Source organism: Pteronotus mesoamericanus, unplaced genomic scaffold (assembly GCF_021234165.1).
Source record: "Pteronotus mesoamericanus isolate MK-2021 breed Mesoamerican mustached bat unplaced genomic scaffold, CSHL_Meso_final contig_214, whole genome shotgun sequence".
Classification (NCBI taxonomy): Eukaryota; Metazoa; Chordata; class Mammalia; order Chiroptera; family Mormoopidae; genus Pteronotus; species Pteronotus mesoamericanus.
Window position 1 is genome coordinate 5,845,507 of NW_026555089.1, and position 23,454 is coordinate 5,868,960.

Below are 23,454 nucleotides of genomic sequence, written 5' to 3' on the forward strand. Positions count from 1 at the left end.
ACAGTAGCACCAAAGGTGCAGCAGAATCTCTGGGGAGCATAGGCTTGCCTACCCAAGCCACCCCGGTGGGGGAGGGGGCCTGCGGGGATTCCCAGGGGAAAGCCAATCTATGCAAAGTCAAGGCAGCAGGAAGTGCAGCCGGCTGCTGGCCTCAGCGGCTTCCTAGCCCACAAAGCTACTCTTGGAGAAAAAAAGGAAGTTTTACTCCTGTCCCCGCAGCAGCCCCAATCCAAAGGGGGTTTAGAAACAGTTCATTGCATCTATGAAAAAGGGTAATTAAAACCTATTAAAGCTCAGTTGTGAGCAGTGAGTTAAAATGTTTAGTTGCTGACACTTGATCTCCCAGGAAGGTAGGTCCGACGCATCTCTTGCAGTGAACCCAGTGTTCCCTGTGTCCAGCCAGGTCTGGTTTTGAGATGGGGGTGCAGAACTGACAGCATGGGAATCACCTGACTGGGTGTCTGAGCCTGGCCTCCGGGTCGGGTCGGGGAGGCGCCACCAGCTTCAGCTGTTCATTGAGCGACAGTGCCCCCTAGTGACCGCCTCAGCAAAGTCGTGGAACCAAGACAGGCTCACACCGACCCACATGAGAGGACCCACTTGAAACGGGAAAAGGCCCTGGTCGTCTAGTCAGTTCACAAACACACCCTTCCCCATCCAGACTGGGACCCCTGGAAGGACAGCCACCGCCAGTCTTCTGGCAAGGTCTGTGAACTGGAAGGTCACAGGTCCGATTCCTGGACAGGGCACCTGCCTGGGTTTTAGGCCAGGTCCCCAGAAGGGTGAGAAGCAACCGATCAATCTCACGCGCTTCTTTCCCTCCTCCCTCCCTTTTACCCTCTCTCTAAAAATAAGTCAACAGACTCTCAAAGTCTTTTGGCAAAAAAATTAGCCAAGGACATCACAAGATATAACCACGCCCGACTGGCTTGTTTTATTGGAGGGGGGGACGTGGAGTGAACAATGTGAAGACAGTAGGGACCTGAGGTTGGGAAGAACACCCTCCCCTCCCCGTACGTGCCCACTGCCCCAAATAAAAAATAACCAACTATGGGAGAGCAGCGGAGACAGTGACTGGGGACAGGGGACAGGGGACAGAGACATGAAACTCGAGGACAGCAGAAGAGACCATGCGTGTGCTGGGAGGTCCCAGAGGCAGCGGCTGTAGAGTAACGCGGGTACAAGTCTCTGTATCTTCCACACAGGTCTGTATAAATATAGAGATAAGCTGTTGCTTCTCCCCCTTCTCCCCCTTCCGGCTCCGTGCTGCCTGCCGCGGCCCCAGCTCCTCTTTCCACACAAGGGCGAAGGGAAGGGGATGATGAGCAAGTCATCACCGAATTGCAATCAGACCCACATCCATCAGCTTCTGGATCTTCTGTGCTATTACAGGATTCTTTAAGTGTCTAATGAAGAAAAGACGAAGTTCAAAATGAGACTTAACCTAAAAGAATTCTCACTTGCTCTTGGAGCAAGGCCCAGTGCAAACCCCCCAAAGGCAGCAAGAGGAGGTGGTTAAGGACCAGTCCTGGCAGGAGAACTGCAGAGGCTTTCACAGCTATGCAGCCAGGACCTGACCGGTTCCACTTTGCAGGGACACAGCTTCTCCCAGAAAAACTGGTCTTCGCAACGAACGGCTTCGGCTATCACGGCTAACATACAGACGAAGCCCTTCCAGTTCACCACCAACTGCCAACCCTTTAAGTTTCAAGGAAGGATTACACAACACGTACTCCACCCAGGCTGGTTACACACATCCCCATCCACCTCGTGCACATTCTCACTGCTTTATCCTTCAAGGCCACCTCTTCCAACTCTACTCACTCGCTGAGTGCCTGAGGGTCCTTCTGCATCTGTTCCAGGATGAGCCGCATGGCTGGGTCACTCATGATCTGCTGCACCTCAGGGTCAGCCATGGCCCGTCGCTTCACATCTTCGGGGCTGTCGTGTCGGTTATACTGGGCCATCATACAGCGCTGGTAACCATCTGCTGCCTCCTGCATTCCAGCAAGGTCAAAGGGGAAGGACGTTAGCAAAACTCGCTTAAGCAGGTCCAAGATAACCGGGCTGAGAGGGCCGAGACGGACACAGAGAAACAGGTGAGAGGGAAGGACGGGTGACCGAACACTGCAAAGACCCGAAGGAGAAGTGGAGGCAGGGGAGAGCTCACTGGAAGCCAAAAGCAGCCCCACCTTACAGTTGGAGTCCAGCTCTAGTGCCTTCTGGTAGACATCCATAGCTTTTGTGTAGTCCTTCATCGCTTCTAGGGCCGCTGCTTTCCGTGTATAACCCTTGACTGTAGACAGAAATGGGAGAGGTGAAGCATCATCCAAACCACGGCTGGCGGGGCTTTCCCCCACCCCTTCACGAGCACCAGTGTCCTTCCCGCCTGCTGGTGTCAGCTGTTAAAGGCACAGGCTGCGAGGACACACATGTGGACTAAGAGCATGGTCTCTCCTCTCAATTAAAAAAAGATTTTAGCCCTGGCTGGTGTGGCTCAGTGGATTGAGCGCCGGCCTGCGGACCAAACGGTTGCCAGTTCGATTCCCAGGCAGGGCACATGCCTGGGTGGCAGGCCAGGTCCCCAGTAGGGGGTGCTCCAGAGGCAACCACACATTGATGTTTCTCTCCCACTTTCTCCCTCCCTTCCCCTCTCTCCAAAAATAAGCAAAATCTAAAATAAATAAAATAAATAAATAATTTATTCATCTTCAGAAAAGAGGTGAGGGAGAGAAAAACACTGACTAGTTGCCTCCTGTGTGCGACCAGGGACAGAACCCACAATGTAGGCATGTGCCCCAACTGGGAATCAAACCAGTGACCCCTCACTTTGTGTGATGACGCCCAACCAACCGAGCCACACCGGCAGGGCTCCTTCTCTCAATCTTTTGACCAGGATCAAGGGAGGGGCAGACACAGGAAAAAAGCCACTTACTGAAGGTTGGCTCTAGCTGGATACATTCTTCACAGTCCTAGGACAAAGCAAAAAGGAATTAGGCTCCTTCCTTTCCACGAGCTACTTTCAGACAGACTGCTCCCTTGGAATGATGAAGCGAACCATCACCCAGACCATTACAGAGGATTCTACACATACTTTCACCTCCTGTGCTCTATCAATCCCGGCACCAGGGAGACTTAACAGGCACAGCAAAAGGAGGGTAGAGGATCAAGTTAAGCAACATCACAAGGGACAAGTCCAAATGATGGACCATCCCATCCAAGTGGCCTGGACTTTCCATCAGAAGGCTGATGTTTCTTTAAAAAGTGGGGAAACTCCTAGTTTGAGAAGCTAAAGAGAACATGACAACCAGGTGAAATGGGTGCGTTTTAGACACTGACAGCTTTAAGACACAGTTCTACACAAGTAGAGAAACCTGAACGCAGACACAGATGGCATCGCAGCCTCAGCCTGTCTGCTATCAGGTGCTGGTAACCCTGTGACTGGGCGGGGAAGAGCCGTTTCAGGAGAAGCATGTCCAAGAACTGGGAGATCAAGTGCCAAATTATATACAATTTCCTTTCACAAATGGTTCTGCAAAAATGTATCGATACTTGTATTATTGAATATAGATGAAAAATATACAAGTATTCTGTGTATATTTGTTTGAAATATCTTCAAAACATAAAATGACATAAAAAGAATGCTATGCCGTGTAGTTTGCATAGCGAGCCCTAATTCCAACTCTTCCACCAAGAATCTCTAACACCAAAAGCAAATCCATTCATTCTTTGCATGAGTGGGAAACTCCTGCTCCACCTTATAGGTGACTGATGATGTCTCTCTCTGCTCTGAAAACCAACTGGCTTGATGTCGTACAGTCCCACCAGCCACAGTGATGTCTCTAGGCCACAGACCCAGAGAATAATGGCAGCAAAAACAAAATCATCACAGACTCAGGTGTTTCTAGACAGATTACATTGTTTTACCTTCCCACAAAATGGTCCTGGTTTGTCTCCTAGAGAACAGTTAAAAAATAGCCGGTAGAGGCACAAAACAGCTTGTGCTCAAGAGAGCAGTGAGGAATAAAACTCCTCCACAGTGTCGACTGTATTCATAGTTAACCATACTTAATGTGACTGAGAACAGCAGACCCGTCTGTCTCAGCTAAACATCAAGAAGTGAAGAATGGTAAAGCTGCAGTGGAAAACAGTACGGCAGATAAAAAATAAATCAATAACTAGCCTATGATCCATCACTTTTCACTACTGAATAGAATTGAAACTAGGAGCTTTAACAGATACTGTATACTCATATACATAACAGCATTAGTCACAAGAGCCAAAAGTGGAAACATGTATCAACGAGTAACTAGATAAACAAAAGTGGTATAAAAATACAATGAAAGTATTTAGCCTTAAAAAGGCAGGAAATGCTGACACATTCTGTAACATGAACCTTGAACACATAATGATAAATGAAATGAACCAGACATGAAAGAACAAATATTGTTAGGCCCCAACTGTATGAGGTACCTCGAACGATCAAATTCACAGACAGCAGGCAGAACAGTGACTGCCAGGGCCTGGGGGAGGGGGAGGACAGGATGCGGGATTTCAGTTCAGGAGGATGAAAGCCGTCTGCAGACAGATGGCAACGACAGTCACACAACAGTATGAATCTACCTGATGCCACTGACTTGTACACTTAAAATGTTACAAAGGTAAAGCAAACAAAAACAAATGTGAGGAAGGATTATGGGGAGAAAGAAAATATTGGAAACATCAGGGACGGTGGCAAAGGACCCCTTTTTTCCCCCCTTTAAAAAAGACTTTCTTTTTAGAGAGTAGAAGGAAGTGAGAAAGAGAGAGAAAAGCATCAATACATGGTTGCCTCTTGTGCACCGTTAACTGGGGACCTGGGCCTGTGCTCTTGACTGGGAACTGAACCGGTGACCCTTAGGTCCCCAGGCTGGCACTCAGTCCAGAGCCACACCAGTCAGGGCATGACCCACTTTCTTGAATACAATCACTACCAACATCATGGGCCAGAACCTGGTAAAGACAGGAATGGGCAAAAGTAGGTCTACAGTTGTTTCTATAGAAAATAATACAATAAATACTACTACAAAAACAAACTGTGTTTTGTACACTCACAATTGTAAACCTACTTTTGCCCACTCATGTTTCACAAACCTCATATGTGCACCACCACCACCTTGAATCTGCAATCAAACTAAGAACAGTTAAGCTCATGTTGATGCAAAAGTAAAAAAAGAACACATGCATTCCTTATGTACATGCATCCCCACATCCTTCTACCTTGAGTGCCAGCTGAAACTCCAGGAGTTTGGTGTAGCAGGCAGCTCGATTGCTGTACAATTTGGCATCTTTTGGGTTCCGTTTGATGGCTTCTGTATAATGCTTCATGGCCTGGGGATAGTCCCCTGGACAAGGAAAAGAAACTTGTTAGAAAATGCATTAAAGCCCCTCCCCCTAGCAGAGGCACATCCACCCCAAAGTCGGCCCAGGCCCAGAAAACACAGCCGCACCCCCCCCCAACCCCCAAGCGCCACTGTCCTGGCTGTGGGCACCTTTCTGGAAGCACTCGTTGCCTTTGTTCTTCTCCTCCAAGGCCAGGTCAGGGTTTATGTAGGCCAGTCGCTCCTGTTCCTTCAAGATTTTCTCTGCCTAAGGAAAAATATTCTTGAATAGTCATTTACACTCTCAGAAACATAAATATTGGTCTTAAAAAGTCAGATTAGAATTTTAATTTTCAGAGTACTCTGGCAAGATTTAGTTTCTTAGAATTTTACATTCCTTATTCTCAAGGTTCACCATGAAACAGAATGGCAGTGACATTCGCTTGGTACAAACATGTCCTACAGGAAAATGGTGCATGTCAAAAGCAGAAGTGATTTTCTGACCAATATTTTTGTGAATACAATCACCCCATGTATATAATTTGTAACAACTGGCGTAATACACAACTCTTTGGGTAAGAAAAATCTTAGGTTATAAGAAGAACCATTAACACTGCTATTAGCACACGGACCCTCAATATTAACACAAATAAAGGCTGAAATCTTGGGTAAGAAGGGATGGCCAGAGAACTGGGTCATTCCCTAACAAGTCATCATTAGGTGACAGGACAGCACCATACAACATAACAAAAGACACTACCTAAACAAAAGGAGTTTCGTTATTAAATGACAATAAGTAAAATAATGATAAGCTAAGAGACAACAAAACAAAACATCCCTTATTCTTTCCCGACTCACCTGTTGGCATTTCTTGAGCACATCTGGTGTTCGGTGCTCTGCCAGAGACTTGTTATAGAAATGGATGGCATCCTTGTATTTTTCCTCTTTGAAGTAGGAATTGCCAATTCGCGCATAAGCTCTGACAGAGACAAGAAGCAGCACTTGCTAAGGGGAGAGCAGAGCCAAGGCTGGCCCCTGCACGGGAAACACACCCACAGCTAGAAACAAGGCCCGCGCCGCTGCCTGGGCGCTGCGCCCCTCCCTTCCAGTCTACTGTCAACCAACACTGGACAAGAGACCACGCGTTCTGTGGCCCGCAACCCTCCTGCCCACACAGGGAAATTCAAATCCCGGACACTGAAACCTCCAAACCATTCAAGGGGCTCCAGAGGCCGAGTGTACCTGGCAATCTGTCGATAGTCTTCCCGGTTTTCTCGCCCCACTTCAATGGCCTTCTCGCAAAGCTCCCTGCATTTGCTGTAGTCACCCTTCTCGAAGTACACAGCTGCCGGGCGGACAGCGCAGAGGAAAGAGTCAGCCCCTGCTCTGCCCCCAGCTGCCTTGCAGCTCACTCGCCCCTCATCCTGGGCCTCACCTGCTTGATTGGTCATGTAAGTCATGTTGGTGGGGTCCAGGTCCTTGGCTCTGTCGTAGTGCTTCAAGGCTGTGTCAAAGTCCTTCTTCTTGTAGGCATCGTTCCCCAACTCTTTTTCTTTCAGTGCCTGCACGAAGGGTGAAAGAAGTGAGTGCTGAGCAATAACCAGGACAGCAAAAAGAGCAGGGGCCTGGGATCTGCCAGAGGCCCTGGACAGCGCCCGCTCTACCATGTCTACGGAAGCAGGTTCCTCACATCCGAGGTCGCCTCATCAACCAGCTGTTGGTTTTAAACAGTGAAGTACTAGCTGTTAGAAAGAAAAGTAGCTCTGCTTCCTAAGTGCCTTTTCCACCTGCTCTCCTGGATCTTTGTCAGAAAACAGAGGGCTTCCTCAGGGGAACAGAAATCCCTTCAACCTGAATGGACGTCAGAGAGGACAGCCCAGTTTCGTTCCAGGTCTCACTGTGAGAGGCGGCCCCAGCTCAGTTTCTGTGGGTGGCGGTCTCAGGGTCCCGGCTGGCAGGGAAGGGCAGCAGAGGGCGCGGCGTGCAGATCAGAAGGGGCTGTGCTGGCGGCACACATCTCCAGCGCAGCTCACTCCCACCCACACCGCAGGGCCTATTTCCAGCTCTGAGACACCCCAAACAACCAACGCTTACCCATTGAAAGGGGCTAAATCGGGCAGCAATCTGCCGTTCTCATTTATAGGAAGAGAAAAAAGTCATTTAGGCACTTGCCTCCTGCTCTGGAAGACAGTAGCTGCTAAGTGGGCAACTTTTAATTATACACCACGTCCAACCAGAACACAGACGCAGAAGCCTCCAGACTGATGCAGACAACGTTCTTCCGGACCGTGGCAAGGACGAGGAGCACTCAAAACTTCGCTGGCTTGCCCTGGCCGATACCCACCCTGGCCGCCTACAGTGGCTGTGGGGCTAGGAAAGCTTAGCTCCCACTGCCAGAAGTCTTTTGAGATACAAGATTCCTATGAAATCACCTGTACCCATTATTAATCACTTTAATTAATAATATGCTTAGCACACACTAAACAAACACTCAAAAACATACAGCCACCAAGGGGTACAGATGTTCCCACCTGACACACCTATGTCGACTGGGTTGTTTACAGTTGTATGAGATAGTAACTAGAGAAAAAACAAGACCTGCTTCTTATTCTCCGGAAGATCCTCTTCCATTGGTTCTGGCTTGGTCTCCTTTTTCGGAGGCGGCGGTGGTGGAGGTGTTGCAACTTCCTCCTCCTCATCCATACTGCCCAGATCAAATCCCAGGAGCACACTGAGAGTAGTCATGATCCGAGGATCTTGCAGTTTCCTAGTGTAAGAAAGGAAAAGTTACAATTGTTCTTCCCCACAACTGATTTTAAACTCCCATATACTGTTAAAGTTCAGACTACTGTATATAGAAGTCTCTCACCCATCCAAGATTGCTAGATTCTGCACTTACCACGAGTTACAACTGAGGAATATTCAACCCTTCAAAAAATCCATCTAAAATGAGGCAACAGAGGTAGATGTACTTCTTGAGCCAGCAGGTATAAAGAAAACGAGTAACACATAAATTCCATTTGACTTCAGGAGCCAGAGAGATTCAGATAGGCCCAGATGCCAATACAAGATTTAGGGACACCTCTTTACACCTGACATTCTTTATAACCACTAGTGTCCACTCCAATATACCGAGAGGCAGCAGGGCCAGCGTTTACGGAAAAGATATAGCTGGTGCCAGGTCAGAATTGTAGGAGAGCAGTGAAGAGGAATGTGAGAATCAGAATGAACATTCCAGATTACTATGCCACATGCTCCTTGACCCTTTCTAGAAAGAAACCAAAAAACTCCTACTGCTCTCTGGAGAAAAAGCAAACGTAGCAACCTTGTAGTCTGAATGAGGGAACCCCTACAATAGGATCCCAGGAAGAAATCACGACGTTCACGTCCATTTCCAGACAAACCACGCTGCCTGAACTTACGTGCCCAGGTCAGACGGCTTGTTTCGTAGCTGCTCTATCAGGGATCGGTAGGAAGGATCACTGAGCAACGCTCTTGTCCGGGGATCACTCTCCAACTTCTGGTACAGATTGGGCATGTTGAAAGGGTTCATGAACTTCCTCTCTGTTCCAAACAAAGGGAAGGGCACCGGTTCACCGAAGTCACTTACTATGCTACTGTAGCTTGCTTACTTTCACAGGGGGCGGGGAAGAGCCTCCAAATTAATCCCATTTTTAAAGATAATGATTAAAAAAGGGAAAATGACAATATACACGGTGCTCACCTGCCAACCGGGCCTCCATATTCTGTAAACCCTCTTTGAGCTGGGGATTATTTGCTTCGTGTTTTAAACCCTCTTCGTAGGTTCGCTTGGCTTCTTCGAATCGGTTTAAGAACTCGAGAGCTGCTGCTTTTCGCGAATAGCCCTTAAACCAACAAAGGCAGGTGCAAAATTCAGCCATGGGCCACATGAAGACAACTTGGTTAATGACGAACTGCATGTGTTGACAGCAATCTCCTAGGATTATAATGAAGCTAAAAGATTCCTATTGCCTCGTAGCCAGCCTAACGCTACAGAACAATGCTACGCCACTTGTTAAATAAATTTAGTGTTGCCTAAGTGTGCAGTGTTTATGAGGTCTATAGTGGTGCACAGGGCAGGTCCAGGACTTCATACCCACTCACTCTCACTGGCTCACCCAGAGCAATTTCTAGTCCTTCAGGCTCCACTGTGGTTAAGTGCCCTATATGTAACGTACAATTTTAAAAATCTTTTGTACCATATTTTGCTGTACCATTCCTATGTTTACGTTATGTTTATTTTTTTAAAGATTTTATTTATTTTTAGGGAGAAGGGAAGGGGGGAGAAAGAGAAGGACAGAAATATCAATGTGTGAGAGAGACATCTGTTACCTCTCACACCCCTCTCAACTAGGGATCTGGCCTGCAACCCGGGCATATACCCTGACTGGGAATCAAACCAGTAACCTTTCGATTCGTAGGCCAGTGTTCAATCCACTGAGCCGCACCAGCCAAAGCTGTTTACATGTTTAGACATTTGAACACTTACCATTGTGTTACCATTGCTTGCACTATTCAGTACAGTAACATGCCATACAGGTTTGTAGCCCAGGAGCAGCAGGCCAGACTATACGGCCTTGGTGCGCAGTGGACTAGACCATCTAGGTTTGTGGAAGTGCACTCTATGATGTTTGCACAACAATGAAATCACTAATGACTTAGTTCTCAGAATATATCCCTGTTGTTAAGCAACTCATGACTGTTAAGTATACGTAGAGGTAAATCCAGAAGGTAAACTAAGAAGAATCTATTTTACATTCATGGAACAAAATGGGCATTCATAAAGGCCAAGTAATAAAACAGGCAGGATATAACGCCAAGATTAACATTGGCAAACTCCAGCCAAATATCAAAGAGGCACCCCCCCAACCCCAATTCATCTTATGACCAAGTATTGTTAGTTTCTTGGACAGTATTTTCTTTCTCAGTAGTACCAAACAAAAACAAAAACAAAAAACAAGGCCCTGTTCTAACACCTGATGGGACTTCAGTTGATGAAATAAGCTATCACCTGAGGAGTATGTGTAAATGAGTAACAACTACTAGTCTATTAGGCTAGGCAACGAGCCAGGTCAGGAGGGCCTGACACTTAAGGACCACACACCAAAAGGCATTTCTGGGAAGTGTCAAGAGCCCCAGCACCCCCAGAACTTACCTTGCCCCAGTCTGGCTTTAAGTCAACAGTTTTGCAACCATCCTCGTAGGCCTTCTGATAGTCTCCCTTCTTGGCATAGGCCGCCGAGCGATTGCTATAGAGCACGTGGTTCTGGGGATCTAACTTAATTGCCTCAGAGTAGCACTGCAACGCATCGTCGATGTTGCCAGCACTCAGGGCCTTATTGCCCTTCTCTTTTAGTTCATTTACCTGAGACGAAAAGAAGTCAGTTTATGTTTCTTTCCACAATATACACTCATTTAGTCCCAACTTTTTATGTGATGCTAATTCTTCGCTGCAGTTTTCAACAAATAGCTTCCTTTACATATCAGAAGAGAGAAATCACAGATTACTTCATTTATACTTCTACACCTTTGGGAACCAGCAAGGAAAAGGTAAAATAACTAAGCAGAAGCAGCCTGATACTTTGCTTTCCACGGGCTCCCGTGTGGGTTAGTAAGGACTCGAGCTACTCTTCCAAGTCTCTACTTCGAGCTGATGAAGCCACTCTAGAGCACACTCAGGAGTACCTGCCGCGTAAAAATAAAATCGTTTGTTGTAGATTTCCAAAGAGTCCGAACAATAAACTGAACACAGGCCTGGTCACTCCTCACAGGAAGAAGCCATAAGAAAGGAAGCAAACAAGTGCGCGCTAAAGGCTTTAGGATGGCTTCTTCAGGAGCATCGAGATGCTCTCTCATGGTCAGACAAAAATTCACACACTCCCATTTACAGGCGTGGTGCTATGTCACAGCACGGCAGGTCAGTGCTCTGCTTTTTAATGAGTAAAGGCCAGTGCCCCCCCACCAGGTTTTGCCACACTTAAATATTAATGCGTTATATAAAAGGGATGGGGGGGATTAAAACACCACTGGTGGTTTAATCCCCTATCCTCTCAAACATTCAGAACGGAAGCAGCAGGAATACACCAAAAGGTTTCAGTGAGTGAAGCAGGTCTCAGCCATCAGAGCAGGGACCTAATTAAATGGGATAATCCTAACCCAGGTCACCCTACAAGGACAGGAGGGCCACACCTCAACTGCGAACACATCCACTGAGACCCAGCTGTGTCATTCAAGTTATTACACCATTCTTTCTTCTTATCTACCACCCACCCCTGACCCAGCATACTGATGAAGAAAGAATTATGCTGCCCTGGCCGGTGTGGCTCGGTTGGCTGGCGCATCACCACGCACCAAAAGGTCCCTGGTTTCATTTCCTGTCAGGGTGCAACTGATAGGAGGCAACCGATAGACGCTCCCCTCTTAAGTCAATCAAAAACAACAACAACAACAATTAATTCTGTTAAGAGAAATGATTTTGGAACTCTGAGGCACAACAGTTGGGAACCTCTATCAACTTCCATCAGAGAACTTAAGAGAATCTCAAAGTGAGAAAAGGCAGGGGAGTAACAAATTTAAGCAAACATGGATAAAAACCTTAGAACCCAGGATGGAGGCTAAAAGTTAACTAGCCCTGGCGGATGTGGCTCAGTGGACTGAATTCTGGCCTGCGAACCCAAAGGTTCCTGGTTCAATTCCTGTTCAGGGCACATGCCTACATTGCAGGCCAGGTCCTCAGCTGGAGGAGTGCAAGGGACAACAAATCAGTGTCTCTCTCACACACATTGATGTTTCTCTCCCTCTTTTCCACCCCCCTTCCCTCCCCTCCTCTAAAACGACACAAATTCTTAAAAAAAAAAAAAAAACAAAAAACTCAACTAGTTAGAGGCAGCTAGCAGCAGCACGAAGTTCTTGCCTATTCTATAGACTACTGTTTTCAAAACAGAATAGCCAGTTAAAAAATCAAGTTTGTAGGTCATGACCAGCACTTTAAAAGATCAAGTGGGCCCTGGCTGGTGTGGCTCCATGGACTGGGTGCCAGACTGTGAAGCAAAGGGCCACGGGTTCGATTCCCAGTCAGGGCACATGTGTGGTTGCAGGCCAGGTCCCCAACACAGGGCACATGAGAGGCAACCACACATTGATGTTTCTCTCTTTCTTCCTCCCTTCCCCTCTCCAAAACTAAATAAATAAAATCTTTACAAAAAGTATCAAGTAGAACAGAAAATACCACCATGGAGGTCACATAACAGTGAGTACTGTTTTGTTAAATGTCACACAGTTGTATGTATATTTTGGGTCAAATGTAAAGTGTACTGCTGTAGGATTTGAAAGGCACTGCACTTATTTCTAAAAATATACAATTTTGGATACTCAAATTTCCCTAAAATTGATATATGAATCTCAAAGTTGAAGGTGAAAACAAAAGGTGGAGAAGTCACATGTTTATTTTCAGGAATGAGTTTTAAGAAAGCGGATTCTAACACCAGGCGTTAAAATGCCAGGTCATTTGTACAACTGCTAGGGTAAATTTGCAGTCCTGAGTTTGGCAAGGCATTCATTCACAGTCTGCCTCTACAGACACTTCCATAGCAGACAGTATGATTTTTTCAAAAAAAAATTTTTACTTTGAGAAACAGATTAAAAAAAAAAATCCCTTTCTTAAATTTAACAATGATGTATTTCTCATTTCAGCAATCTTTTTCCACAGCCTATTTATTTCCAGATAAAAGTTAATTACAAGAGCTAAAAAAGTTAAACTTCTCCAATCCACTCAAATTTTCTTTGTTAATTTAGCAAAGAGGCTTCAGATTTGACTAAGGAACAGCCATCCTGCAGCAAAAAGTTCAGCTCTGTCCATCACACCAGAAACGATCCCTTTTCTCTCCCCTCCCTCCAATCGATCATTACAGCTCAATGACAGCTTTCAGCTGAATATATAACCGCTCCAGGCCCGCCACAACCTTCGAGCCACTAATGATATAACCAAGTCACTGAAAGTAACCAGCAGCAGCAGCTTCAAACTCGAACCCCTCAAAATGCTTAGCAGAGGCAAGTAATTGACTTCGTGGGGCTCATCTACATCGTCAAAGTACCTCCTGTAATCAGAAACCGACCTTTCAGAAGTGCCTGTCCTCTATTACTATAGAACCACGCACACAAGGGGGGGCGGGGAGGAAGAGAAGAGGGAGGGCCGCACATGTATTTGTGAAACACTGGTGGAGATGGTATTCGTTCCAAGGACTTTTGCTGCACCTTTCCCTTCCCTGTATCAGGCAAAGAAGCCGGCTTGCTGCTCATCATACCTTCACTCAACATTCTTCCAATCCTCATTTTCAGATGCAGAAAAACAGTATTTTTCCTAACTGGCTCCTAAGTCCCTCAGCTACTTCCAGCGTATTCCCATCCCTGCTGCCTGCATTCCTTCAAGTTAACTGCGGCCAAGTCCTGGGTGGCGGTTTCGTCGGCATTCTCTCATCTACCTCCCAGAAGCCGAATTCCCTGAAGTGGACCCGATCCCTCGCGACCCTTCCGAGGCCCCTCGCACACCTCCATCCCTCCCAGAGCCGCCGGCTCTATTCCCCCTCCCCCCGCCGCTTAGCCCGGAGCGACCTCCCGGGAGGCCTCCGGGGCCCTGCCACGATCCCTCTGGCCGCCGCGAGCCGGACTCACGCCTAACTGCTGTCTACCCTCGGCCCCCCTTGCGGAGTCGAGAGGCGACTGGCGCTGAGTGGACCCGACGCTCCCCGAGGCCGGGCCTCGCTCCATCGTTCACCGCCCGCTGGCCGCGGCCCTCACGCCCTTGCCTTCCACGCTGCTCGGCTGCCCTTAGCCCCCCCGCCACGAGCCCGTGCCCATCCCGTTCCTCCACTCGCGACCTGGCCTCAGCCAGTCCCGAAAGGACCCCCGGGCCTCAGCCTGCCCCTCCCCCTTCACCTGCTCCATAGCCCAGGCAGGAACCCGGTTGAATCGACTCCGTCCGCTCCGCGTTACCAACCGCACGCGCCGCCTTCTGGAACCTACTAGAAGCTGCCGGGACCCCCGGATCCCGCCCCTTCCTCGCCTGCTCACTGGTCACGCTCCTCTAAGGGCTTTTTGTGCTTCTCTACTATTGGCTTCAAGTCTAGCCCATCACCTTCCCTTCTCTTTCATTGAACAGCCAGGAGTAATCCCCTCAGCCCTGCCTCCAAGGCGCCTCGGGATTGGGCGCTCCTAGATGAGCCACGCCTATTTTAGACTCCACGATTGGAGGGAGGGGCAGATACCTGCAACAGGGATTGGTCGCTTTCTCCGCCAATCGTAGCAGCGCCGGCCGCGCCCATTGGTCCTGTTCTTTCTGGAAATTTCCACTTTTCCCATTGGGCTGGTGGACTTGGAAGAAAAAAAATTCAGTTGGGCGGAGAGTTGCTAACACTTTGCGGTGATAGGTTCTAATTGCTGCCCTTCTAAGGGTAGTGTGGGGTTTATGGGAGTCCCAAGCTGCGGTTGTCCTCTGCTGTGGTGGGTCCAGCAGCCAGGGGACTTTGGGGACCGCTCGGATTCCGGGCCTCTTCCCACATCCCTGTGCTGAGGTCTGGCCGAGACGACTCGCTCCCCACCAGCAGTGGAGAGCCCGGGTCTCTCGCCCGTGTGTCGGGCTCCGGAGGGTTCCAGCTGGTGAGGGTGACCGTCAGGGGCGACCTCAGGAGAGCTCCCTGGCCAGTCCCCGATCCCAGCTGGGTTCTGAGTGTTCAGAAATACCGCGTGGCGGTAAAGGCGCTGGGGCTTGGGTAGGATAGACCTGGGATCTCACTGTGCTGGCCCGCCGAGTCCCCTCAGTGGAGACGCTCAACCTCTCTGAACCTCTCGGCTAAAGCGTAGGTAATCTAGGGCCACGAGGGGGTTCGTACGCAGTATTTAGCACTTAATGAAAGGGAGCTAGCTCCATTATTCGTAAGTAAAGGGGTGTAGGAAACAAAGAACTCAATGTGGTGCCTGACTACCTCTTGGCGGGCGGCGGCCCAGGAGGGTCTTAAATCTCCGGCCACTTGCTGGAGGTCGAGCAGGCAGCACCGGAAGGGAGGCAAAAAGAAAGGCTTAGAGTGTGAGAGATGGGCCTGCAGAATTAAAATGCTGATTTTTCCACCTGGACCGGTGGGTAGTTCATGGAACAAAGGAGACACCTGACGGGCCTGGATAGGGCTGAGATGAGGGTCTTGGGTCCTACTCTATCGTCGCTCCTCTCTGGCTAATGTCATCTCTTCCCAGGGTTTTAAGTGACTATCCCAGTAGCCTGTCTTCGCAGCCTCCTCTAACACCCCAGCAATCTTCGACGTTGTGGCCAAAGTCACCGCAGGTTCATATGCCTGCTCACCTCTTCCCTCACTTAAAACTTGGAGGCTTTAGATTGGGGCTCGGAGCCTGATTTGGCAGGCCTGCGTTTCCAACCGCTGTTTTCCTGTCCATCACCTTCAGCACCGGACTCCAGCCACACTGACCTCTCCTTCTTTGAAGGAGATGGGCTCCTTCGCTCTGCTCCCCGCCCCCCCCCCCTAAGCTGCTCTCTCTGCTTGGATCCCCCTTCCACCAGCTTCTCCAGGTGAACCGCTCTCAGACTGAAATGAGCTGTCAAGTTTCCTTAGCAGCCGACCCCCAAGAAGCACACTAATTTCTGTCTGTCTGTCAGTTGCTTTCCCAGCACTGTGGGCTATACGTGTGTCCAATCACAAGCTAGCAACTGGTACCAGTGCCACATTTTGTGAGGTCCAGGAGGGTCTTGCATCCGTGTTCTTTTATCCTGTGTTCCAGGTGCATTGCACAGTGTCTGGCACGTAGGCATCCATCAAGCCATCAAATACTGAACGCCCCATTATGTGTCAGGTGTAATTGTGGGCATTGGGCAAAATACAGTGAACAAAACGGACGAAAGTCGATTTTTGTGGTGCTTGTGCTAGTGAAGGAGACAAACTTTTACAAGTTTATATAGTGCCCTGGCCGATGTAGCTCTGGATTGAGTGCTGGTTCGATTCCTGATCAGGGCACATAGCTGATGGCAGACCAGGTCCCCAGTTGGGGGTGTGCAAGAGGCAACCACACGTTGATGCTTCCCTCCCTGTCTTTCTCCCTCCCTTCCCCTCTCTCTAAAAATAAATAAAATCTTTACAAATATATATAGTGTATCTGCTTAAGTGCAGTAGGGAAACAAATCAGTGATAAGGTGCAAGGGCGTTGAGTGAAGGGGGTCAGGGCAAACCTCAGTGAGAAGCTAATATTTGAGGAAAAATGGGAGTGAGCTTCATGAAAAGTCTGTGAAAGGATCTTGCAGTCAGAGGGAGCAGCAATGCAAAGGTCCTGGTGTAGGAGCTACCTTGGGGTGGCCAGGATGGAGGGAGCGGGGAAGAAATAGGAGCCGGATGGAGAAGAAGCAGGGGCTAGGTTCTGCGGGTGGGAAGCCATCATGTCCACTCTGGGACATGCTGGCAGATTTTGAGCAGGATAGTGACATGATCCAACCTCATTTCATCAGGTCCCTCCGGCTGCCATGTAGAAGAAGCAGCAAAGGGGAAGCTAGGAGAGCTGTGAGGCAGCTGGGCCAGGGTGGAGCAAAGGAGGGGGAAAAGGAGTTGTCCTGAGATGCACTTTGGAGGAGCCAACAAGATCGGTTAATGCATTGGATGCAGAGCGTGAAGGAGGGAGAACACAGGGATGACAGGCTTTCGGCCTCTCATTCACCTGCAAAATCTGTCAGCGAGACCTTTCCTTTCTTACCGGTGCTTTCTCCAGACCGCCACACGAGCCAATTCCATTGCTGCTCCTTAGACCAGCCCTTCCTCTGGTGGCCTTTGAGGCCTTCCACCGTCTTTCCCACAGTCCAACTCCAGGCTTCTTTCCCGTCCCCCTCTGTGTGACCTGGCCGTACATGTTCCACACATCTTTTCTTATAGTCCTATCACATGTGGCGCACTGCTCTGGGTACAGGGGCACAACAGGAAACAAGGCAGCCCACAGACGCAACTTCCGCTTGCGTGGATTGTCTGGTGGGAGAGATGGGTAACGCTTAAACTCAGCTGTGTGACTTCAAGCAACCCACTTACCCTCTCTGTGCTGCAATTTCTTCCATTTTAAAATGGGGATGAAAAAGTTACAATGGCAGAGTAGTCGTGAGGATTAAATGATTTGATATTCGTAAAGCACTTGGAACAGTGCCTAACAACAGTCAGCACTATATGCATTTGTTAAAGAAAAATAAGTGCACAAGCGAAGATAATTCTAGAGTGTTGAGTGCTGTGAAGAAAGCAAAAGGTAAGGGATAGGGAATGACCAAGGGAGCAGGAAAGGAAGGAGCCCCTGAAAGTGGGCCGTTAGTGAAGGCCCCTGAGGTGGAGTGAGGAGAAGCCAGCCAGGGACAGGGACCCTGGAAGGGTAGCAGAAGGTGCAAAAGCTGAAAACAAGTTTGGAATTTTCAAGGAGCCCAAAGATGGCCTTTCTATGTTCTGTGACCTCGGCTGTAAAGCGATAATGAAGTGCCAAGCGACTTCTCGATGTTATTACGGGGATTAAACAAAATAACCTGTACTCAAGTCTTGTCAGACCTGAAACTTAGAAAGATTTGAGAGCCTTCTTCCAGAAAAGAAACATATAAATTAAATAATGAGGTAAGGAGCTTCAAAGGGGACGCAGACGGGAGACCCTAAAACTGAAGCTCAACCAATGTCTGAGGGCACTTCTGAACCTTCAGAAATGTTCGCTCTCATAATTTCCACCAATTTGGGCTTCTCCGGGTTGCTCGGTGAACTCAGAGCCCTCCTGAGTGGACAAGGAGGTGGTGATGCAGGCCAGCCAGGTCCCCTTCCCCAGATCCCTGGGGCGCAAGCTCCCCCACAGGAGGCTGCCTGGCCCATGCGTTGCATCACAGTTCAAGTAATTCATGTTGCTATTCCAGTGGCGCTGCTCTCCAGGGTGGGGAGCAAAGTGACAAATCCACTCGGGCATCCCTGAAGCGGATGACAGACTGAAGGGGTCAATGCATGCGATCAAGTTCTCTGCAGACCAAACTTCCAGTTTTAAAGTTCTCCCAATATCAGAAAAAATAAAACATCTAGACCTTGGGAAGCGTAGCACGAGAGTAAGGAGTGGAGGTGAGAGGAGGCTTGCAGCTCTGCATTCTGGAGTCTGCAGGACATGGAATTTTTGTTTTTACAAGAACCTTCACTACTGGAGTGGGAATTTGAGACAACCTGAGTTTCCTTCCCCAGGTGAAAGCGAAGTTCCCTTCCGGATTCCGAGAAATTCCTAAACAATATTTTCATTTCCCACCTAACTGAATGATTGTAACTTCCAGCTTTCCTGCTAAGCTGGAATCAAAGTCCTGATTAGCAGGGAAGGTGTGGTGGGAAGTAAAGTGCCATAGAGTTCTGCTCAATTCAGTGAACTACGGAGAGCCAGGCACTGTGCCAGAAGCTTCAAGGAATAAACTGGTGGTAATTATTATCCGATAATTATTCAGAGAGCCCCAGAGCCCAGCCTGGGACCTTGCCATCCACACTGTCTCCCGGAGCGATCTCAGCCATCCCCAGGGCTATAAATACCATCTTGGATGACTCCCTCACATCTGTGTTCCACTGAGACCTTGCTCCCAAGTTCCAGACTTGTCCACCCAGATGCCTCCTTGATGTCTCACTTGGAAGGCTAGTGCACTTCCCAAGGTGTTCAAATCGGAGCTCCCCGTATTCTCCCCGCAGGCCGTTCCTCCCTTGACTTCCTTCTCATCGATGGCCTCGCCGTCCTTGCTTTGGTTCAGGCTGAAAACGTTGGAGGCATGGCTGACTCCTGTCTTTCACAACCACGGCTAGTTCATCATGGCGTCAGCTGTACGTAGACCCCTTTGCAACTCCCCCAGCCATCTGCCAGCTGTGACAGGGAAAGGAAGTGCAGTGAGGGCTCCCTGAGTTGATGGGTGGCCGGAGTGTGTCATGATCCCCAGCCTCGGCGGCCAGGCTGCGTCCTGTGAGAGATGCAAGCTGGGATGAGAGGAGAGCTGCTGTGTTCAGGGGACCCCCGAGTTGAGCCCAGGGAGGACAGCGGTGGCAATCGGGATGAGGAGTGGGTCAGCACCCTTGCCAGGGTTAAGAGCATCACACACTCTTGCCCCAGTTCGGAATCACCTGGAGAGAAGGGGCTCCAGTTGTAGCCGGGGTCAAATGCCCTGACAGTTGGGAAGCGTGGGGGCTTGCGGTCGGAATGAGCTGACCCAGGGCAGGGGTTCTCGGCCCAGGACGATTCTGTTCGCAGGGGACATTTTGCAATGTCCGGAGACACTTTTGGTTGCCATAACTTGGAGAGGCGGGTGTGCTGCCAGGGCCAGGGATGCTGTTGAATGAACATCCTAAAATGCACAGAACTCCTCCCCACAATTATTTGGCTCTAACTGTAAATAGAACTGAGGTTGGAAAAACCCTGACCTAAGAAAATGTGAAACATATTTCTTGCATATCTGAGCTTGGTGGAGGCTTGAGAATGAAATCTGCTACTGACAAGCGGGTTTAAATTGATCACAGTGCATAATATGACACCCAACACCAAGAGAAGGTTGTCAAAGGGCACTGCAGGAGATAAAAGATGGTGCAAATTTGGTGACGCCCTGCTTGTTGAAGGTGGGGGGGGGTGTCTGTCCCCTCTCTTTGCTTTTGGTGGACTCTGGGACTACTTTGACCAATAGAATACAGTGGAAGTGTTACTTTGCATTCCCAAGCCTTATAAAACTGACAGTTTACACTTCCTATCTTTTTTTTTTTAAAGATTGTAGTTTGTTGGGGTTTTGTCTTTTTTTTAAAGAATTATTTATTTTACTTTTTAGAGAGACAGGAAGGGAGGGAGAAAGAAGGAGAGAAACATCAACGTGTGAGAGATACATTGATTGGTTGCCTCTTGTATGCCTCCAATCAGGGACCTCGTCTGCCACCCAGGTGTGAGCCCTGACTGGTCATTGAACTAGTGGCCTTTTGGTTCACAGGTTGGTGCTTAATCCACCGAGCCACACCAACCAGGGCACACCTCCTATCTTTTGAGACACTTGCTCTTGGAGCCTTGTGGTGCCAAGTCTGGCTGGCCTGAAGCAGCCACGGTTCGTAGAAGCCCAAGCTAGCAACACAGAGAGCCCAGCTGTCCAGCCATCCGAGCCCAGGTGTGAGGAAAGCTGTCTTGGACCCTCCAACTTTGCTCGGTCACCACTAAGTGACCGTAGCTGAGGCCATATGTAGCAGAAGAATCTAGCTGCACCTCGCTGAGCCCTAACCAAATTCCTGACCCACAAAATCGTGAGATATAATTAAATGCTTTCAGCCATTTAATCCTCAAGGCAGCTTAGGGCAGTTTGTTGCCCAGCAGCAGATAACCAGAACAGTGCTCCGCACCCCTCCCTCCCGCCACCAACCCCCCCCGCCCCGGGGCTTTTCCTGTGCTTTCCTCTTTCTTTTCTGCTGAAGGTAGAAATCCTGGCAACCCAGAGCCCAGCTTGTTCCATCTGCTCCTCTCCAGCTCTGCTCCGACTGCTTTTCTAAGTGTCATTGTCTCTCGTGCTAATGGCTCCCTAGATGTCAAGAGGCGCCCTCTAAAAATCAACGCGTCCATGACCTTGATCAGCGCCCTCCAGAGATGCCCCGGCGTATGGAGCCCACGTTGCAGGTGGCACAAGGTCCTGGCTCCCTCTCTGCTTCTCCTCCTTTCCTTTCACCTCAACGTGCCTCAGCCACCAGGTCTTTTTCTGCTCTTTGAACTCATTTTCGGGGTGGCTCTCAGCGCTGCCTGAAATGCCTTGTACCTGTTCACTTATTGACCATGGGTCTCCCACGCTAGACGCTGCCTCCACCAGGGCAGGGCCCACAATTTGTTTGCTGCAGTCAGGGCCTGGGACACAGTCCATGCTTACAAGTGGTGAATGGGCAAAATGGAGCTGACCACCTTTCTGTACCCTCTGTGGGCCCCTCCGTCTCTCCCAGGGAGCCTTTCTGGCCTTCCCTCTAGCCTTCCTCCTCCCCACTTCTGCTTACCCTTCCCTGGGCCAAAGGGTTGCAGCTCCTCAGATCCAAGTGTCCCAGCCGCACTGCTTTTTTTCTAGCATTTGTTTCTTCAGAAAAACCAAGCACTGGGGAGTGTGAATGCCCAGGTACGCTTAGCAACAGTGGTGTTTTTTTTTAGCTGCCAAAAAGGCATATCCTACCTTTATTAAAGGGCCCGCGCCGCAGAGTCAATATAGAAACACAAAAATCCCATCAGTTTAATAATAATTTAAAAAACCCCAAAAATGGAAAACGGGCGGCAGGGAAGATACCCCCAAAGCGAGGGGCACGGGGGAGCCCCGCTCACGGCACCAGGCCTGGCCGCAGGGCTCCTCGGTATTGCTGTTGCTACAAGGTCAGGGGGCAGCGATTGTCCTGTGGGAGCCACCGCTCACCCGTGCTGAGGACCCTACTTCTTCTGGGGTGTGCTCAGCTTCTGCATGCCCCGGATCTTGTCCAGCAGGCCAGAGATGAAGGCCTGGACAGGAAGGAGGACGTTCAGGAGACCAGGTCCCAAGACGACAGGGGGCCCAGGCTCCTCTCCCCTGCCATCCAGGGGAACCACTTACCTCAGTGGGTTTGTAACAGCCAACCAGCAGCTGTTGGTACCCTCACCCCATCCAGGAGCTTGTCCACGTCAACCACCAGCTCCGCGGTCCCCCCCTGCCCGGAAGCCGTGGAGGCGAGCGAGCTGCTCCAAGAAGCACTCCGCCAGGTTGAGGCACTTCCGGAACTCCTTGCGATTGCACTAGACCATGACTTTCCCTTGGTGCCTCACTGGGCCCTCATTGGCGGGGTCATCTGGGCTGCCCAGGGCTCTCACCTGCAGCCCCGGGGCGGGGCTCCCAAAGCAGATGTGCAACATCTACTTAAAATACAAAAGGCACTTCCGTTCTGTCCCACAGGTAAGGCTACCCTAGTGGCGCAAGGATGAATGTTGCAGCTCCGTTTCTGACAGCAAAAGGAACAGCAGCCAACTAGAGGTGCGTCCATGGAGGATACTGGAAACTATATTGCCTCCATAGGATGGGCTATTAGTGAACAATCAAAGGAACGCGCGGGTAGGTACTGATGTGGAAACATGCCCACGACACACTATGGATGAAGAAAGTTAGTGTGGAACAGTGTGTATGGCCGTATCCTATCTTTGTAAAAAAAAAGTTACGCATATAGATCTCCCTGTATGGTTATGCAGGCATGGAAGAAGTTAGAAGGATGCAGCTGACGACTGAAGTGGCCACCTCTGTGTTTGGGAATGGAGAAGGATGCCTTCGTTTGCTAGGGCTGCTGTACCTAAATACCACAGACAGAGGGGCTTACACAGAAATTTATTTTCTCGCAATTCTGCAAGTCCAAGATCAAGGTGTTGGCAGTTCTGAGGCCTCTTTCCGTGGCTTTCTTGCGGCACCCTCACATGGTCTTTCCTGTGTATGTGCACGCATGCCTGGTGTCTCTGTGTGTCCAACCTTCTTCTTGTAAGGACACCGATCAGATCGAGTTAGGGCCCCACCGAAGGTCCTCGTTTTACCGTCATCAGCTCTTTAAAGGCCCTGTCTCCAAATACAGTCCCATTCTGAGGTAGGGAGGGCTGGGGCTTCAGCACACGAATTTGCGGGGGGATACAATTCGGCCTTTAACAGGGGCTTTCACTTTTAATTATGTTGTTAAAACTTGTTACAACACACATTACTATTTGAGGTTTTTGTGCACTTTAAGCCAAATGTCCCCTGAGCATTCACCTCCTTCTAGTCCTTCTCTGAAGTCAGCAGAGGGGCAGCGGATACCCTCGCCCAGCCAGCTCAAGGGCCCGCTGAGGTCCTTCCCAGGGACAGGCGGGTGGCCCTCTCTGGGCCACTGACCGTTACTCTAAGCAAGGAATTGGGGCAGGGCATCCTCGCCAGAGGCCCGTGATATATGTAGCTACATGCTCCAGACATTTAATACCTCATAATCCATCCTTTCCTTTCACGTCTCTCAAAATAGCGACTATACAGCAGTGGCCAATGAAATAGATGATAAAATGAAACGCAGGCCGGTGG

At 49.4% G+C, this 23,454-nt stretch overlaps 1 protein-coding gene and 1 pseudogene across 1 annotated transcript; both read right to left on the minus strand.

Moving 5' to 3' along the window:
- Positions 1–924: 924 nt before the first annotated feature.
- Positions 925–14,434, minus strand: STIP1 (stress induced phosphoprotein 1). Its single transcript, XM_054570973.1, has 14 exons — positions 14,316–14,434; positions 10,537–10,746; positions 9,085–9,226; positions 8,783–8,924; positions 7,959–8,127; positions 6,796–6,922; positions 6,603–6,705; positions 6,219–6,339; positions 5,532–5,628; positions 5,260–5,384; positions 2,936–2,972; positions 2,193–2,296; positions 1,825–1,997; positions 925–1,406 (listed from the first exon to the last, which is right to left on the minus strand). Exons 1-14 carry the CDS (start codon positions 14,322–14,324, stop codon positions 1,334–1,336), a joined length of 1,632 nt encoding a protein of 543 aa, XP_054426948.1. The 5' UTR covers positions 14,325–14,434; the 3' UTR covers positions 925–1,333.
- Positions 14,435–21,738: 7,304 nt separating this feature from the next.
- On the minus strand, positions 21,739–22,949 carry LOC129068477 (protein phosphatase 1 regulatory subunit 14B-like; annotated as a pseudogene).
- Positions 22,950–23,454: the final 505 nt, after the last annotated feature.